The 20,101-nt window shown below is 46.7% G+C and overlaps 1 protein-coding gene across 5 annotated transcripts in view; it reads left to right on the top strand.

The window, feature by feature from the left end:
- The window catches only part of TLN2 (talin 2), a 426,778-nt gene that overhangs the window by 347,448 nt on the left and 59,229 nt on the right, over nt 1-20,101 (top strand). For 4 of the 5 annotated variants that reach the window (XM_077881335.1, XM_077881336.1, XM_077881339.1 and 1 more), the window contains 4 exons: nt 3,544-3,714; nt 12,384-12,530; nt 16,916-17,017; nt 19,446-19,565. In XM_077881335.1, coding sequence (XP_077737461.1) covers nt 3,544-3,714; nt 12,384-12,530; nt 16,916-17,017; nt 19,446-19,565 — 540 coding nt within the window. The remainder of the gene's footprint in view (nt 1-3,543; nt 3,715-12,383; nt 12,531-16,915; nt 17,018-19,445; nt 19,566-20,101) is intronic. The other variant, XM_077881341.1, reaches the window with a different exon arrangement.

The following is a 20,101-nucleotide window of genomic DNA, read 5'->3' on the forward strand; positions in this document are numbered from 1 at the left end:
TGTGGTCACATTGTCTCCTGCTTTTCTGTTTGTCTTCCCTTCCTCTGTCTCTTACTAGGATACTTCTTAACAGATTTAGGGCCCACCCAAGTAATCCAAGATGATCTCATTTTGAGAGCCTCAAATACATTGCAAAGACCTTTATTTCCCAATAGGATCATATTCACAGGTTCCAGGGATTTGGACACAGACATATCTTTTTAGGGGGGCTACCACTCAACCCTTTCTGCCACCCTAGGCCTAGGGAAACAAGATCAGGTACCACTTACTCAAAATTCTGTGTTAAACTTCTGTGCTAACCCAGGTAAGGATATTTCCTATTCTTTCATGTTTAGGAAATAGAAGTTGTTATAGTCTTTGCTAAGCCCCCTAAATAGAGGAAAAAGCACATCCTTTCAAAAACTTTTGCCCATAATACATGAAGAATAGTAACACCTGGCATTTATTGAGTGCCTACTGCATGGCAGGCATTGTGCCAACCACTCTTATGTATGCTAATTTAATCCTTCTGACAATCTTATGGGTCTTAGTGCTATTATTAATCCCCATTTTGTGGAGAAGGAAACTGAAGTTTGGTAATAGGAAGCAGATTGCCTAAGACTTCTCATTAAGGAATTGGCAGATGGGATTCAAATCCAGTGGCTCTGAAACTAGAGCTTTCTCTCTCCATCACCCAGCCATAATGTCTCCATGAGGGCACCAGCTTAGCTGTGTTTGATTATTCTCAGCACACAGCAGCCCTTGACATTTTATGGTTGCATTGGTGAAATGTACTTTTAAAATTAAAAAATGAATCCAGAGGGGCTCCTGAGTGGCTCAGTCGGTTAAGCATCTGACCCTTGATTTCAGCTCGGGTCATGATCTCAGGGTCATGAGATTGAGCCCCACCTCAGGTGCCATGCTCAGAGCAGAATCTGTTTAAGATTCTCTCTCCCTCTCACTTCTCCCCCACTTGTGCGCACTCTCTCTCTCTAAATTAATTAATTAAACCTTTGGGAGAAAAAACAAATCTAGAAAATATGTAAGGTTCTAATGCATTAAATGTCTTAACTCCTTTAATACATACAGTACCCATCCTGAGCCCTTATAACCCATCAGTGCACTGTGGTTCCCTTTGGTGGCGACACTAATACCCTTCCAGGGAAACAGGGTGAGATCCAAGGCAGATGTGTAAGGGCTGATACCTGCAGTTGTGCAGGCTGGGTCTTACACAAAGGTGTTTGGCCAAAGCAGAGACCAAGGCCAAAATCCAGCCAAGTCATGTGCTTTGACATCAATCATGTCTGCCCCAGGCATAGGGAGCCCCTTTAAAATTCATACAAAGTGGGCAGCCTGGGTGACTCAATGGTCTAGCACCTGCTTTCGGCCCAGGACATGATCCTGGAGACCTGGGATCGAGTCCTATGTCAGGCTCCTGGCATGGAGCCTGCTTCTCTCTCTGCCTCTCGCTCTCTCTCTCTCTCTCTCTGTCTCTCATGAATAAATAAAAAAATAAAATCTTTAAAAACTAAAATAAAATTCATCCAAAGCACCGTAAAGGCCAGCAATAGCCATGCTCAAGTGCTTTGAAACTATCTGTAAGAAAACTATATTCGAGGATAAAAGAGTAAACGTACGTTTATTGCTGGCTGATGGTCTGTCTCATTGTTAGCTCTAATGAACTTTAATATTTTGGACTCCCACTTTGTCCCAACCACCACCAGCCCCACAGACTCCTGCCCCCTGCTTCATTTCTGACCCACTGACCGCACAGCTCATGTGAAGTGGCCTTCCTGCCTATGGCCCCATCACGTTAATTCTTCCTCCACACGATGAGAAGCATTAAGGGAAATTGCTGGCCAAAGGCTTGAACTTAAATACGCTTGATGGAAATAATTAAGCAATTAGTAATTGGCACACATAGGAGTAGAATAGAAAAGTGTGATCAGGGTCATTGTGTCTTATCTGAGTGGGATTGGATGGTGGTATCTGAAGCAAATATAGCAAAACGTTAAAATCTGACATTCTAGATGCTAGGTAAATGGGTATTATTGTATTATTCTTGGACTTTATTTTGAATACAGAACAACAAAAAAACAAACAAATAATAAACGTTTGTAAAACCCAATATTATAACCATAGTGGAGCTGGACTGAGAATGAGAAGTAGTGGCCAGTGGAAGAGAAGGCAGGAGCCTGGGCTGTGGATGAGGACATCTGCTTCTTGTCACCGCTCCACATCTTGGCTGCTTGGGGTTGAAAAAGTTCTTTCACCCACCTAAGCCTCAGGCTCTTCATTTGTATGTACCTCTTAGAATGTGGGGATTAGATGAAGCATGGTAAGCTTCTAGCAGAAAGCCTGGCGTGTGAGATGTACCCAGTATATGTGTGTGACATGTGGCCCTGCAGCACCCAGCTGGTGGGCTCCGGTGAGCACAGAGGTAACCATGTTGTCACCTGCTGGGGAGGCCTAAGTGAGAACAGTGGTGAGCCATCTGGATAGACTTTTTTCTTCTCCTGGGCTGGACCAGTCATGAACGGAACATCTAGACTGATGTGAAATCATTTTTGTTTTTATTGCAAATCCGCGTCAGGTCAACATGCTCAGGGCAGAAGGCAGTTGGATTGGCTTTCTTGAAAGCCTCTGCTCTCAGGCTTCTTCTCTCTATTGCCCTGTTCCCCTGCCCATCCCCATCCCCCTTCCTTCTGCATTCATAAGATGATTATCTTTGTTTCTTTCAAAAGCTTTACTGTTTTTATGAAGTTAAAGTTTGTAGAGCTCTCACACCCAACTCTGGATCACAGAACAAATTTTGTAACATTTCTGCCATGATGAGAGGTGAGACGAAGGTCTCCCCAGAGGAAGTAAAATCCGAGCAAGAGTTCATTAATGAGCAAGTACTGGGATCCCTGGGTGGCGCAACGGTTTAGCGCCTGCCTTTGGCCCAGGGCGCGATCCTGGAGACCCGGGATCGAATCCCACGTCGGGCTCCCGGTGCATGGAGCCTGCTTTTCCCTCTGCCTGTATCTCTGCCCCTCTCTCTCTATGACTATCATAAATAAATAAAATTTTTTAAAAATCCATTTATAAAAAATAATAATAATAATAATGAGCAAGTACTTCTAAAAGTAAGATTGAGGGCAGCCAGGGTGGCTCAGCAGTTTAGTGCCACCTTCGGCCCAGGGTGTGATCCTGGAGACCCGGAATCGAGTTCCACGTCGGGCTCCCTGCATGGAGCCGGTTTCTCCCTCTGCCTGTGTCTCTGATGAATAAATAAATAAAATCTTTAAAAATAAATTAAATAAATAAAGTAAGATTGAGTGATGAATAAGGTCTGAGGGTCTCATGTATAACATGATGGCAATAACTCATGATTGTGGATTAAGTAATAGAAAAAAACAAAAGTAAATTTTAGCCAGTGAGTAAAGCAGAGTAAACTTTAGCAGGTCTGCCTCTCCGCTGTGTGTCATTCCATTCCTTTCTCAGTCCCCTCCCCACCGGTGGGGCTCCTAAAGGAGATACATGTATTTACATGATACATCTGTGGCTTTTTTGTCTTGAAAGGTGACACAGCTGGCGAGCTACTTTGAGCCCCTGATCTTAGCAGCCGTTGGAGTCGCCTCCAAGATCCTGGATCATCAGCAGCAGATGACAGTGCTGGACCAGACCAAGACGTTGGCAGAATCTGCCCTGCAGATGTTGTACGCAGCCAAAGAAGGTGGTGGAAACCCCAAGGTACAGTTGAGGATCCCAGGGACTCACCAAGGGCCACTGAGGGGTCATCAAATATTCCTCAATGTTGAGTTTCCTCCAAGGAAAATCCTCTAGTTCTTGGTGACCATATGTAACTTCCCACTCAAAAGGTGGGAAATAATATTTGATTGGCCTTCCTGGGGATCTCTAAGAAGAAAGTCAAGACATAGACATAATGAAGCCTTTTTGTAATCTTTTCCATGACAGAATCTGGAGGCAAGCGTCCTTGGGAAAGAAAAACATTGTGTCGTTATTGCAGGAATGAAAATTCATACCTGCCAGGCACCTTGCTCAGCATTGACACCCAGCCTGTGCAGAGCAAAGCTCAGTTGTTTTCCAGTGAATATCATTTCCTTTCCTGGTACCCAAGTTCAAAGCAAAGCATGGTGTAAGGCCACCCATGGTGTGTGTTTCTCTTGTCTTGGATCAGCAGTTTAATATGAAAATCTCCCTTCCGAGTTTGCAGGTAGAACATTTCCTCAGCCTGATGTGTCACCCAGCTACTTGAAGTGGCCGAAGATGGTGACAGCATGCCATTTTCTCTTGGGGATGATACTTGTGTCAGAGTGATGGTTTCCCTTATTGAAGCCCTCTGTGCTTTAAGTTCCCCCAGGGTTCTGATACCTTGAGAGGAGGTTTGAGGCTCCTCCTGCTATTTATTCTTTGTAGCAAGTGCCTCCACATAGTCCATCTAAACTCCCTGGGTCCTCACCTGAGCAGACTACATTGCGGGAACACGGACTGGAACAATCTGTGCAGGATACTTGCCTATAAGCAATAGGAATCCCTATTATGTACGTATTCTTTTTAGCATGCTTTGTTGCAGCTCTCAGGTCTACACATCAATAACGTGGTACAGCAGAGAAGACTCTAGATTAAGAACCAGAATCACAAAATAGTAATTTGAGAGCTCAAAGTTACTGAGTCCTGGTTCTGCACCACCTCTCATACCTTATATCCTCTTGATATTTAATCTCCTAAAACTCCCATGATATAAGGAGGTTCCCAGTGCACAGATATGAGAACTGCGACTGCTTAGGTAAGTTGTTGCACATCGCAGGACAGGTGGATGTGGAGTCAGGACTGAACCTGCACCCTATGGAAACACTGGCCCACTGCCCGAAGCAAGGGCTGGAGGGAGGTCAAGCAAAGTTACAGGGAAGAGGTGACCTGTGACTAGTCAGTCTCAGAAAAGGAAGTTACTTGGCACATAAGGGTAGCTTGAGGCATGCCAGCGAGGAGGAACAGCATATACAGAGGTATACATGGGGTCGTAAGAGGATTGCGGTATCTTTAGAGAACAACGCGCCATCCAATGTGTGTGGAGCATGCAGAGTGGGGACAGCAGGTGGGGGGGTAGATAGGGCTGTGTTGTGACAGATCTCCTCTCCCACATTCTTAAGGAGTGTGGGCTTTACTGTCAGCAGTGCGGCAACCCATCCAGGGCTGAGAAACAACCATTCTGGTAGTGGCATGAATGATGTCTTAGACTTGCATTTTCTGTGTTCAGTTTTTCCAGCCAAGTATCTGGCAGCTCTTAAGAGCCTAACTTGGGATGCTAAAAATATTGAGAGCCAGCCAGTGCCCTCAGGTTGTTCTCAGTGTCCCGGAAAGAAAGAAGCCTTGTTGCTGAAATGGGGAGGTTGATCAGCAAGAACGAGAGTGCCCTTTTGGCTGACAGCTGAGAGATAGGTGCCCGAGTAGGCCCAGCCCACTTTGCACCTGCCCCACACTGGGGGAGCCAGGACTTGCCTTCTGGATCCAGTTCAAGGGTCTCTTTTTTTCTGAGAATCAGTGCCACATAGCTCCTCCACCCTGACCCAAGAGGATTTCATTCCCTGCAGAATAATCCAGATTAGGAGTTCTCTGGGTTTTTTGTTTGTTTGTCTTGTTTTGTTTTGTTTAACTATTAGCACATCTGCTTAGACCACAAGGTCAGAGCTCCTTGTGGAGCTCTGTTTTATACCAAGAAACTCGTGGTTTGGGAGCATGTGCAGCCCGCACCATAAGCTTTAGAGGACATCCTCTGCTTGGAAGTGGGGGCAGAACACGAGAGTGGGCCAGTTGTCCGTGACTGACCTGAGGTATTGGAGACAGGCTGAGACATGATGAGGGAAGGCAGGACAGATATGTGTGTGTCTTCCCTCCCTGGCATCCAGCATTCCACCTGCGCTCTGTCCGCAGACCCTGACAGGCTCCTCACAAGGGATGCCTGGGACACTACAAGCGGGTTTTTAGGTCCTTTCCTAAGAGGCTTATTGCATAGACTCCGTCACCATGGGTACTATTCTTTGGGCAAACATTTCCTAGGGGTTACTTGCTAGGTCTTAGGTGTATGTATGTGTTAGATGCTGTGTGTCACTGTTTGCAAAGAATATACAGTTAAATGATCATCGCTGGCTCTGATGTGGTAGAAAAGAGGATAAGCTTTGGAATCCACGTAATTGGACTCAAATCCCAGTTCTGTCTCTTGCTAGCAAATTACTTCATTTCGTTGCTTCCTCATCTAAACAGTGGGGTTAATAATGAATACCTCTCAGGGGTCGTTATAGAGATTGACTGAGATAATGTGCCTGACACAGTAGGTATTTTTTAAAAAAAGAAAAAAGTGACAGCCCCAGAGTCTGGTGTTAATGAGTCCAATGATTACAAGGCATTTGCTGCATAGCCTAACCCTCACCCCACTGAGCCCCCGAGACCTATGCTCATTCTATAACCCCCGAGACCTCCCTTCCACACTCAGCCCTATCCCACTCAGTTCCTTCTTACATCCTCCTTAAAGGGCCCCTCCTTCTTCTCCTGCAGCAGCTATACAGCCCTGTGCGCTGTTGGGCAGTTCTAATTATTGGTTGCCTTTGTTTCCCTTCTGCTCACATTGACGTGTGTCCCCCAGCCCCCTGTAGCCTTCTCCCATTTTCCAAATTGCTGTGATGTCTGTGTCTGCTCTACTGGGCTTTGTAGTTGAAGCACTATAATCCAGAAATAAGGCTCCCTTGGAGGTAGACTTCAGACATGTTTCCAAAAAAGAACCGAGTTTGATTTTTCTCCTGGGTTGTGCTGTGAGGAGCAGTAACAAGGAGCCCCTCCAGAATCTAAAATAACGACCTCATTGTTGAGCCTTCTGAGTCTACTTCCCAGATGGCTGTTGGGCTTTTAAGCAGGCCTTAATTGAGCGCCTACTGTGTCTTTGGGTGTCTGAAACTAGTGTGCTCAGGTGGCCGGCATGTGTGATTTGGATGCGGCTGTGGGGTAGAGGTGAGATTTGCCATTGGAGTTGGAGGAAGTGGTCCTGGGAGAGGCTTGGGGTAATGGGAGGAGGCTTCACAGACTCTCAGCTGACCCTTTAAGGATCTGTGACTTAAATATGCAGAGGGAAGGGAGAGCAGGCTACACAAGCAGATGGGCAGGTCATTGTTTCTGGGACAGCCAAGAGCAAGGATGTGTTTTTTGTAGGTTTGGATTGCCCCGGTGTGGAGAAAGTGTCCTTTACATTTTCCAGGGAGTCAAGAGAGCAGTGTTGTGGTTTAATGCTGCCACCCCCAGAACTTGCCTCTTGTACCTTCCTCAGCCCATATAGGATAGCAGCTCAGCCCATATAGGATAGCAGACACTTGGCAAGCAGCACTCACTTCTCCCCGAAAATGTGCACTTGGCTTTAATATGGATATATAGAATTGCTGACATTTTTGTGCCACCAGTGATCATCTTATTGAAGTGGAATTTAGAGAAATACACACCTTCCAATTTTACCTTTCTCATCAATATTTGTGTGAGGTGCTCTCTCTAGAGGGTAATGTGCAGGAAATGTCACCTTTCAGACTTCCATCATCAAAATAAAGCAATCTGCACATTTTATGTTTTACCTTCTCTGTACCATGAAATCAGCAATCAACCTAAATTACCAGTTTCCTCCATCACATCCCTGAGAGCGTGAGCTGTGCCTTCCTGACATACTCAAGACAACCACCCAAGATCTGACCAATGCACATCTCATCAGAAGTCGTATGGAAGGCCTTTTCTTGATTCCCATGGCTCTTCAGTGCCACAGACTGAGTCAGTTCATGTGGCTCACACAGCCTCCCCTTTAGAATTCTTTTTTTTCAGCTAGTCAGTCAAAAGAGTTGCCATTTACCTTCCCTTCCCTTTGCCTCCTTACCTTCTATCTACCAAAGTGAAGGTGTAATTTCGCAGGACTTTGGAAGGGTCGTCTCCCCCGAGGAGTGTCAGGACAGCTGTGGCCACTGCGAGGGGGGTGAGAGGGGGGGCAGTACCTGGGGCAGTGCAATTCTGGCGTTAGGTTAGATTTCCCAGGTTAAAGGCATTGCCCTCACTTCAGGCACCAATCATAAGCTCCAGAGTTCCCAGGCCATCCTCCCTCTGACCAGGTGACTCCAAATTCAAGAGGTTCTCTCTACCTCCTCAGGTTCAATGATGTGCTAGAATGACTCCCAGAACTTGAGAAATTGCTCTCCTTTCACCATGTTATTGTAAAGGCTACAGACCAGCCAAAAGAAGAGACATGCAGAAGGCAAGGTCTATGAGAGTCCTAAACATGTCCCAAGGATGTGTCACCGTCTCCGCTTAATGCTATGCATCACCAACTGGGGAAGCTCACTGCAACTTTGCCGCCCAGAATTTTATTTGGATTTCATTATGTAGGCATGATTGATTGAATTTAGTCTCATGATCAGTGATTCAGTTTACAGCCCCGTGAGGTCCCCTGAGGTCCCCAGAGGTCAGGCTGATACTATTTTGCTCAAAGCCACAACCCTCTAATCACATGGTTGGTCTGTCCAGCATGGCCAGCTCCCGTCCTGAAACTGCCCATAAGCCACCAGGAGTCACTTTCTTAGCCTAAACTAATGTGTGGTTCAGGGCACCCACCGTGAATAATAGCAGAGGCAGTCCTTGATCACTTGGGAAATGCTAAGCACTTAAAGGCTCCCTCCTAGGAACCTACAACAAAGATCATCCAATATTTCACTATTCCAACCTGGGTAAGCTTCCAGGGTTGGGCTCATGTGGCAGCAGCTACCAGGTGCTGGAAGTCATATACAGGCTAGGTCCTGAGCAGATTTGGGACCATGGCTGGCAACAAGTTCATGGGTGAGAATGGAGCGCACAATGGCAGATGGAGCCAAGAGAGCTAGAGGCTGGGTTGATGCTGAGAGGCAGAGGAAGGCACTGAATGCGGGGGGGCGCAGCCAACTTCGGGAGTGGTAGCTAGTCCTGCAGCCCCTTTTGCCTTTGCCACATGGCATGTAGGTGCCATCACTCTGTTTAAAAGTACCCCCATTTGGGGGGGAAAGGCTGAAACTTCCCTTGGTAGATGCCGTATTCCCTATGTTGAGGTTGCTTCTTCAGTAGTGCTGATAAATTTGGCCTGATCTGGCCATCTGCTCAGTTTCCTTTTGACCAGTGGCATCAGTTCAGCAGATGGCCAGCCAGTCAGTGGCACTGGTTGTCCACCAGATCCAAAAGCTTTAGTGCTTAAGCTCCCATTTTCAGACTGTGATCATCAGAGGGGTCCCTGGCAGAGCTGTTAGCCAACTCTCGCCTTCTGGTGGGCTGTGAGGATGAAGAGGATGTGCACAACGGTGATGAACACAGTACCTGACGCAGAGGAGGCCCTTGGGAAGGGTAGCAGCTGTCTGTCCTTCCTGCTATTCCTGGCTCTGATATTTATTGTTGTTCCTGGTTCCCTGCCTGTCACTCAGGAGGAAGCATTGTCAGTCAAATGCTAAAATACTTGACCCAAGACATAAGAACATAGATTTTGCAACTGGATTGACAGTCACATTGGGCCCACAGCTGACTCTTGCAATGTATAAAGTACACACTAGCCCTGGGCCTCCTGCCAGCATTCACCTGGATATGGTCGAGGATTCTTGGTCTAGTCCGAAGAGCTGGAGCAGGTCACTACAGCCTGAGTGAGGCCAGCTGAGGGCTTGAAGGCAGGGAGGGAGGCCCAGGCCCTGTTCTGACTCCCCCACAAGCCCTGTCTCTGCCCTCAGCTCTTGTGATCCATGCCTGTTTGGCAGCATCAAAACAGATGGTTCCATTTATTTCTACACAACCTCTCCAGAGGAGAATTTTGCACCAACAGCCCGTGAAGGTTATCCATCCTTGTAAAAAAAGAGAGAAGAAAAGAAAGAAAAATTACCTGTGAATACCTGTGAAAAGGGAATGTTTCACCCTTTACATGAGCCCCACCTGGTGACTTGATCAAACCCTTCATTTCCTGTGAACACTGCTTCTGGAGGGAAGGAAAGCCCACTGGTGGCAAGGAGCACGCAGTCTTGTTGGAGAGGGGGCTGGCTTCATTGAGAGATAATGCAAGGGGGCAGGAGCTGTGTGCCAGGCACCATGCCCAACACTTTGCACACAGTACGTTTCTCAGCTCATCGTCACAGTCCGCATCCTTTCTGCCTCTGGACCTTTGTACAGGCTGTGTCCTCTGCCCAGCACCCTCTCCCTTTCCTCCTCTCTTCACCCTGCCAACTCTACCAGATGCTGGATTCTTCCTCCAGATCTCCTCTTCAGGCAGGACACCTCCTCTGAGGAGTCTTCTCTGACCCCAAGGCTGGCTTAGGAGCCCTTCTTAGGGGCTGTCATATTTAGCTGTTGCTGCAAACAAGCCATCCTAAAACTTAGTGACGTAAAACAACACCATCTTAGAATGATCTCTGGTGGATCTACAGACCCACTGAGCCCAGCGAGGTGGTTCTCCCTCAGAGTTCCTCCTGCCACTGCTTCCAGGTGATAGCTGGGGCTTGAGTGACCTGACGTTCACTCGCTCCCAGGTCTGTGTCTGACTTAAAATCACTGAGGCGTTCAGGACCTGGGGCTCCGTGGGCAGCCCTTTGTACCTCTGTGTGGTCTTACCGTGCGGTCTGCCCAGCACACAGCCTCGAGACAGCCAGCCTCCTTACACAGAGGCCAAGGACTTCACAAGCAGCTGTCCTGAGAGAGAGCCAAGCAGAAGCTATATCATGTTCCAGAACTGAACCTCACTTTCCCCGCATCCTTCTGAGGCCTTCACCTCCGATGACTCTATGACTCTAGAGTTGGTTCTCAAGGCGGTAGGAATCCAAAGGAAGGCCAGTGACAGCATGAGGACAAAGTCACCCGAGGAGGTGGTATTTAGGCCAGGCCTTGAAAGAGGGCTAGGATTTGCATGGGGCAAACAGAGAAGGCAAACAGAATAGACCCAGGTCCTGCAGGCCGAGGGTGAGAGGTCAGAGCCATGAGGGGGCCACTGGATGGAAGCCTGGACTGTGCCGAGGAAGGGGGTGGAAGAAAGAGGTCCAGTGAGGGACTTCCCATCATAGGTAAGAAAAGAGTCAAGGGATCTTTCTTCCTCAAGGCTATGTGTCACTGTTAACTTCTCAATTAATTTTGTTTGTAATGGTCAATAATTAGCATTTGCATCCTGACACAGTTGCCTCGAGGTCACCATCCACAATCTGCATATTTCATGTCTCATCAGATGTCATTTTGAAAGACCTCTGGTTTGCCATGGCTTTCAGTTCCACACAGGGCCCGTTCCTGTGGCTCACACAGCCTCTTCAGGACAGCCATGGCCACTGCGTGAGGGTCCCCAGAGCCTGGAGCAGTGTGATCCTGATGCTGACTCACTGACATTAGGTCCAGCTTCCCTAGGCTCAAGCACCTACTACTAGACTGCTCAGATTATAAATACACCATACATTCATCCATAGCATCTCAGGAGAATTCTGCTGCAAGCACAGTTATGATAATTCCCATTGTGCTGAGGAAACCACACTCAGGACCACTTAGCTAGTAAGAGGTGGATCCAGAGCTAGAACCCAACTTTTCTGGTGGCAGGACTTTGGCTCCTTCTCCTGCATCTTGCTACCACTGGAGATGTTTTTCAGGGAGCCTGGCACCTTCACTATTTCATCTTTTCATTCATTCATTTACCCAGCACTTCTCCTGTGCTTGCCACACATGTGGAATTCCAGCAGGTGTTGGAACATGTCCGAGTTATAGTCAGGGAGAGCTTGTGAGCGCTCGTGAGACTGCCTGCAGAACATCTGACCCTGGAGAACTTTGCTCACTTGTCCCTCCAACCTCATGGCAGTGTAACCTGTGACATAATTCCAAAGCCCATATTCATTTTTCTGCAGATTTCTTCTCTATGTCGCTGCATTTACATAATCAACCTAATTTGTGGGAAGAAATCTAGTGTGTTAGGCAGCTTTGACAAGAAGTACATTTGTTGTGAACATGTTTTTCCTTTATATTAGGATTTTTTTTTTAATTAAACCTGTAAGCTCGTGTCATTGGGAATCAGTGGCATTCTCTTCCTACCATCCTGAGCAGAGTAACATAAAACTGGCCCTGCAGAAGATGCTGTTTGATACTACAATTTTATTTTTCCTTTTGACTGTAAAAAGATGTCCTTTTTCTCCCTTTCTGTTTTGTAGTGATTTTGCAAACAAATGTACCAACGGAAGAAAAGGAAAATTCTAAAATCACTATTGTGCTCCAAAATGGGGATATAGTTTTATATGATACTTTTTATGGTTATACTTAAAAGAAATGCAGTTATCTCTGAGGAGAGTGAGCACCATTTTCTTCAGCTTATGGAAACCTCTCACTGTCCTTTTTCTCCTTTACCTTCTTAGGCTCAGCACACCCACGATGCCATCACAGAGGCTGCCCAGCTCATGAAGGAGGCTGTAGATGACATCATGGTGACACTGAATGAAGCCGCCAGTGAAGTGGGGCTGGTGGGAGGCATGGTCGACGCCATTGCAGAGGCCATGAGCAAGGTAGGCCTGGGTGCCCAGATGCTTACCTTCACCTCTTGGCCCCAATTCCTCCTCGGTTTCCCTCACACGTGCTCCCCAGGTGCTTTTCTTTCAGGAATGATCAGTCAAAGCAGATGCTAGTGACCCTCCTCTTTTCCTGAGGGTTCCAGTCATTTTACACACATCCTGTCCTCCGTCCAACATGTTATTCATTCTTGATTATTCATTCATTACTTTTGTAAACCACTCTCCCCCTGCCTTCGTTTTACGTGGGGGAAAAATACTGGAGATGGAGAAAGTATCATGGGTTCCTTCCCTTATAAAATGAAGATAGGTATTTACCTCCCTTCTTTTTTTTCACAAAAACAGATTACAAAGGGAAATAATGAAGGGATTCCCAAGGGCTGGTCTTTGGAATGGCTACTTTGGAATCATGCTGTTCCTAGGCCCTACCCCAGGCCAATAAATTGACATTTCTGTGGAGTTGAGCCTAGGAATCTCTAGATCTTTTAAATTTCCACATGGTTTTGGGAGCCAGATGTAGAAAGCACTGATGGTAGTACATGTGAAAGCCCATTGTGAACTCTTGCCAGCAATGGGCATAGGAGATAGCATGAGAATCATTTCTCCTCTAATGACTGCTTGGTTGAGTTGGAGGAGTAGAGAAGTGTGACTGGAGAATATCTCCTGCTCTTTCCCCCAAGGAATCTTTTGCTAGTCATGTCAGTTTGATAGTCATTAAAATTAACAATTGTTCATCAACATCTAATTTCCATTCTGTGATAGCACAGCCAAGAATTTCAGATTTTTGTGTTTTGAAATGTCCATTGTCAGATTGTGAATGCATTATTATGGCTTTCAGGATAATAAGTGGTCTTTAATTGATAATTTAGAGTAGATTGGTTGGTTCATATCTCCATAAAGAGGTGATAGCCTGAAACTATAATTAGGATAATTTCCCTTAAACATTACGCATTTTCAGACTGAGAGTCACAAGCTGGGCAGGGATGCCGGGGGTTCCTTTAGAGACCCCAGGCATGCCTTGTCAAATCACTCTAGTAATTCCTGCTGTGGGCTTCTTGTGCCTCAAATATGGACAGTTTGGCAGAAAATGAGTGAAGTTTCCCACTTTCTAAAGGCCTTTGGGTAAGTTTCAGTAGGTTTGTTTGGTTTTCAGAATACCAGCGCTTTGAAAGTTAAGCCATATGTCTACCAAGGATATTAAATTAATGGAGCTCAAGTTTTCTCAATGCAAATTAGAAATTCAAATGACAACTTTTCTTCCTAGGAGAAGGTATTTTTCCAAATGACTAATGATAGGGAAGAGTTCCATAAATCCCTGGAATATGGAAGTCAGATTCTTGAAGTCTTTTTTTTTGATAGTCGCTGAACCTTGCATATCAAGAGGGATTTTCAGTAAAGAAAGCAGCTCTTGTACTGTCTGATGTCAGTGGTGTGACAGCTGCGCTCTGACTCAGCCCAGGACACACGTGATTCTTTTGGAAGGGCTGGGAGAGAAGTCTGGCATTACCTGAGAGCAATAATTAGTAACTGCCAATGACAGGAGCCACAGAGGCCAAGAACAAAGGAAAGATCGTGCATTCTGCAGAGCATACAGAATGCCAGGGTTTTATTGGTACCCCTAAACTCCTGTCTACCCAGACCTACACTTAAGTTTCTACTCAGTGCCTCTTCCCCATTCTCCCTTCGTTGAGCCTACCACAACCTGCCCATTGCTGCATATTCTGTATTAAGTGATATTCCGGGGCCTTTGAGCCCCTAAGCAGTGACATGTTAGAAATTGGGCATTTCCTGAGTTTGGGTTAACTTGTTTCAACATTGATAGACTGTTAGCATCATTGTCAGAAATTCTCAAAGGCATAGAGTGACTGGCAGAAAAAATGAGTGTACCCAAAGTTGACTCTAAGTTGGACATAATATATGCCACTTTTGGTGCTCCAGCTGTGGGGTTCTTCCTGGAATTCTCTCTCTGTGTTTAGGCACAGGAAGTTTGGGAAGTGATAGGTTAATATGAAGTAATCAGGTTTCCAGGTGACCTTGGACAAAGCTCTCTGAACTATTCAGTGATGTTAGTGGTTCTCAGTCTTGGGGATTTTGTGACCCACTACCTTTTCTTTGTTTGCTTCTTTGTTTGGGTTGTTTGGTGTTGGTGGTGATGGTAGTTTTTTCTTCTTTTTTGACCAGGGAAGGAGGTTAAAGAAACAAAAAAATCCTGCTGTGTGCATCACTACTATTTCGTATAAGAAAGGTCATGTTAACATCCCCCCTCAAAAAAAAAGTAGAAAGGCTATAATCCCAGAATAAAGGCAAGTTCTTTGAACTAACTAAATTTGAAATCCACAAAAATTGACCCCTTTGTTCTTAATCTTTCTCATTGTCTTCAGACTGGCAGGTGGTGTCCTATGCTGCCCTCCAGTTCTGGCATCCTGGTGTGTTAGCAGTTAGGCCACAGCTCATATGAAATCTCCCAGCACATTATTGGACACTTAGAAGATGCCCAATCAGGGTAGCCCTAGTGGCTCAGCGATTTAGCGCCGCCTTCAGTCCAGGGTGTGATCCTGGAGACCCGGGATCGAGTCCCACATTGGGCTCCCTGTGTGGAGCCTGCTTCTCCCTCTGCCTGTGTCTCTGCCCCTCTCTCTCTCTCTCTCTCTCTCTCTCTCTCTCTCTCTCTCTGTCTAAATAAATAAATAAATAAATAAGCCCAGTCAGTTTATACTGAGTGAATGAGCTCATAGCTCAGTCCTCATTTGACTATCAGAGCCCCCATAGTATGATGGAGATATTTGGCAGCAGCTATATCCCTAATAAAGAAACCTAGAAAAATCTAGCCTGGAGTCTATGTTGATACTTTGATGGAAATTATAGTCCCAAACTAAGCAACCACATCACACACAGGCTACAGTAATATGTTCCCTCAACTCATATTGTAGTTAGCACCTGCTTGCAACATGGAGCTCTGATTGAAGACTGCATCTAACATTTCCTAATTGCCCCTGTGGCCTCTAGTCTCTGCCCCAACTGCAAACTATCTCTCAGAGAGCTCCCAGGACAATCTTCTCACATATGTCATTGTATACTCTGCATCCCACCATTTTCCTCATGATTTCAAGTCTCTTCATCGGACAGCTCAGCCTCATTCCCACTGCTCTCAACAGCCCCTCTTCTGTTCACTATACTCACCCTTCCTGTATTCACTTCTCCTTATTTTGTCTCCTCAACTGGAATACCTCTCAGCAATCAACAGTGATGGTAACAATGATGATGATGGTGGTGAAGATGGGTTGCATTTTCCTTCATCATAGTCATCATTGACCTTATCATCATCTTCATCATCCTGATCATCATCTCCTCTTTTGTGGAGCTCTTGGCCAGGTATGGTCTCAGTTGATGTATATACTAGAACCTTCTGATGCTATCAAGTTTCCAGTAAAGGACCTGAAACTCAGAATTTAAACAATCAGCTTGAGGGCTTTTCACAAGCCCTGGAACCAGGTCTCAAATACAGGTCTTCTGAACCAATATGTCCTTAGCTCTTCAAGGGACAGAGCCACTGTCCCACTAGCTCCAACTCTCCCCAACTCTCCCCCTGCCTCCCCCTGCACAGTGACCTCTCCCACCTCTCTAAATTCTTATTGCTCTCAGAGTCAGATGAGCAACAGATTATTCCTACTTCTTCCAGTCTCTTGTCTTCCCCAACTTAGATCAGAAGCGAGGGTTCTAGGGTATAGACCTCTATGGACTACACCATTCCTAGAGAAGCCCTTCATGATATAGGTTCGGCCTCCCCTCCTGGCTCATCTTCTGCCATTCCGTGCTTCTCTAGAAGTGTCTGGCTCAGGTCCACCACCTTTTTTTTTTTTTTTTAAAGATTTTATTTATTCATGAGAGACACCGAGAGAGAGAGAGGCAGAGACACAGGCAGAGAGAGAAGCAGGCTCCATTCAGGGAGCCTGATGTGGGACTTGATCCCGGGACTCCAGGATCACGCCCTGGGCCAAAAGCAGGTGCTAAACCACTGAGCCACCCAGGGATCCCCGGCCCACCACCTTATACTTGGACTCTATTCCACTTCTTGGAACCCCTTCCCTACCTTTTGTATGTAGCAGACTCCTCTGGTAAGACTTGGCAGAAATGTCATTCCTCTGGAATGCCCTCCCTCTCCTCTCAGACAAGGCTTGGGGTCTCCTTGCCTGTGTACCCCAAGTCCCATATTTGCATCTCTCTTGAAGTCCTTTCCACCAAAGCTGGGTTATACTTTTGACTCTCAACCAAAGAAATTCTGTGGGCATCTCCATTTTTCAAAGTTCCCAATCCTAATAAATATAGCCCACACTTCAACTGTCCTCTCCTGACTTGTGGGTTCATTTTTCTCTCTTCTGTAGCTGGATGAAGGCACTCCTCCAGAACCAAAGGGAACATTTGTCGACTATCAGACGACTGTGGTTAAATACTCCAAAGCCATTGCGGTGACAGCTCAGGAAATGGTAAGAGGAAAAGAGTGGCCCCACCCACTGTCGGTTGCCCTGGTGTCCAATAGTACCACCACTGAGTCTTCAATTTGGGGTCTGTGTTGGAGAGAGTCTACCCCGTGTTTCTAGTTCCTTCTGGGTCCCAGCTCTGTCCTTTATCTGTGGTCTCTCTGGCTGCCTGTGGCCTAGACAACCCTGTCCACTGGAGCTCCCATTTCATGGAAAAGCTGCAAGAGGGAATTACAGATAATTGTAACTTGGTCATGAGGATAGGCGAACAAAGGAAGGAGAGAAAATGAGAAGGAAGTTGGACGTAAGGGGAAAGAAAAAATCCTATTCACCTCACAAAGGACTTGAGGTGTTTCTAAAAAGTTATAATACAAAAGAAGATGTAGGGGTAGAACAGAGATTGTCTAATGGAATCAAGTTACAGTACTTGGACAGTAAGGTTGTCTTTTAGGCAAAATGAAACAGCATGATTACATAAAGATAATATCTCTGACAACAGAAGACATGAAACCTTTGGAGGCAATTTTCAACATCCTTTTTTTTTTTTTTTTTTTTTGGCTAAAATATATTGCCATTAGAATTGTATCATGTGCATCTTAGGTACAAATGGCATTGAGAGAGAATGCTTCTGATGTGTTAAAAAGTTGTACAAAAGGTGTCCTCAAAGAATAAATAGGAGTACATAGTAAGAAAGTTCCTCATGACCTTCCAAGGCTCAGATGTCATGGAATAAAATTTTGGAAGCTGCCTCTCTGCTGCTGCCACGTGAGCCTGAGTTGAGAGATTCAGTAGCCTCCCAGCTGGAGGGACCACCAGACTAAGCCGTGGCGTGTTTCCTGCCCCACCCGGCCAGCACCTCGGGATGATTTTGTCATGTAGTCATGTGTCCACTAGAGGTTGAGCTTGGACTACAAAGGCTTCCCTGGCTGCTGCTACTCCTCCTTAGAAACTCTGTGATCATGCCAGGCTCATTGTTGCTTAATAGGATTTGGGCTGGGAAGAGGAATAGGAGCAGTGCCCATCTCAGTGACTCAAAGAGCTGGAATCAGGCCCAAGCTGGTACTGCTCAGGGGGCTCCGGGACAAGGCACAGGTCAAATCAGGCAGACCTGCAGTGCCAAGTCTTCTGAGCAGGGAGCACAGCGTAGCAGGAGATGAAAATATTTTGAGTGGCCTCATCCTGTTTCTAGAACATCTCCTGGCCTAGGTTCTCAGCAGGTCCATTCTCTTTAGTAGCCCCACTGGGGGCTACATGGCTGCTCTTAGTTTAGCTGGCCCAGACCCTGAGTTGGCAAGGATCCCCATCGCCACTTCAGGATGCCCCAGAATCGCTGTGCTCCCCATGGCAGGGTGCAAATGAAGCAGCTCTAAGGTGCAGCCTCTCTGTCTCTCAGGGTTCAGCATGTGTTCCTTGGGAACCTACACCTAAGCCTGAAAGCCTGTGACATTTCCTGGCAAACATGCCTTAGACTGCTACCCATCCTCATCCAGCCTTAGTGGATATGGAGCCATTTAAAATATTTTTTTTTAAGCCCTTTAAAGTCAAGGTCTTCTAATGCCACCAAGAAAGAGAAGAAGTGCAGCAGGGGAGAAGTCTTTTACTCAGAAGGATCGAGGACACCTTTCTGGGTGGCAGTTAAAACTGCTGTTGGGAGCACTGAGAGACGTTCTGTCAGAGGACAAAGAAAAACTAAAAACTGGTGTGTTAGTTAGGTAGAACAAATTTAGGTAAGTTTTTCTATGAAGCAGGTGGAAAAAACTGAACTTCCTAAGAATGAAAAGAGCTGGACCGTTTAGGCTACAGTGTACTCTTAACCAAATTTGTGGCTGAACCCTTGTCATCCTTTGGTATAAACTTACTACAAAGCTGTATTCTCAGAATATCTTCCACCCAGACATTGGGCTCACCCCTTACTTCTCAGTCAAGATTTCCTTAAAGGCCTTATCCTCATGCTGTCTTGCCCATGTGGGATCTGCTTCTGGGTTCCCAGAGACCAGGTCAGCTCTCTGCAGAAGCACATGACCAGGGATGTGCCCTGCCCAGGGCTCACGCCCCCTGCACTTCCCTAGGGGAGTCTCCTGGTGACCCTCGGGGCCAGGAGGGCTGGGGCTGCCGCACTTATCCCCGAGGGTGGACCATTGTTGGGGGGAGGTCTACTCAGCCTGAGCCTAGCATGTCACCCACTGGCCCCTCCAGGACCTGCTGGCCCGAGAGGGGCCCTGGCCTGTTGTGCACGTTGCAGCATGGGCTTTGCTTGAATTGCCCTCTCCCATGTCCAGCCCCAGATGCAAGCCCAGAGCTTAAAAGTGAATGAAACCCTTTGGCTTCCAGTGGTATTAACACATGGTTCTCATGCTTTTTTCTGTGTGTGTGTGTGTGTGTGTGTGTTGTGTTGTGTGTGTGTGTGTGTGTCTTGCTTGTTTTCTTTTTCCAGATGACTAAGTCGGTTACTAACCCGGAGGAGTTGGGAGGACTGGCTTCACAAATGACCAGTGACTATGGGCACCTGGCCCTCCAGGGCCAGATGGCGGCAGCCACGGCGGAACCAGAGGAGGTCTGCCACCATAAGCCCCTGTCTTGAGAAGCACATGCACACTGGTACCCACTCCCGGGGGATTCTTCATAGCTTAGCTCCACCCTAGAAGATTCCAGCCTGATAGCTAAAACCAGGTTCAGACCCAGTAGCCCCAGGCTGTGCTCAGGGCTCACTGTCCTTTCTGAGGCCAACAGGTCCATCTGGGGAAGCGGGCTTTCAGACAGACACCCTCTGTTCAGAGCGGTCAGCCCGGTTACCTGTCTCCCAGCCCATCGCCTGACTCCCAGGGCAGAACACACGCTGCCATCTTCTTCTTGCTTGGCACATCCTCCTCCTCAGTGATTTTCCTGGTTTCCAAAGGCTCACAGCAGTATTGGAAGAGCCAAGTAAGAAATTTCACTGCCAAAAAAAAAAAAAGAAATTTCACTGCCCCATCTGAGAAAGGGCTGGATTGCCTACATTTGAGACCCAAAATCTTGCCTGACTACTGTTGGTGGCTTTTTACAAACTGTCCCCCTCCTCCACATCTCCTGTAGACTCCTCTTTATCACCTA

The sequence above is a fragment of the Canis aureus genome, chromosome 32 (assembly GCF_053574225.1).
Source record: "Canis aureus isolate CA01 chromosome 32, VMU_Caureus_v.1.0, whole genome shotgun sequence".
In the NCBI taxonomy this organism is placed as follows: Eukaryota; Metazoa; Chordata; class Mammalia; order Carnivora; family Canidae; genus Canis; species Canis aureus.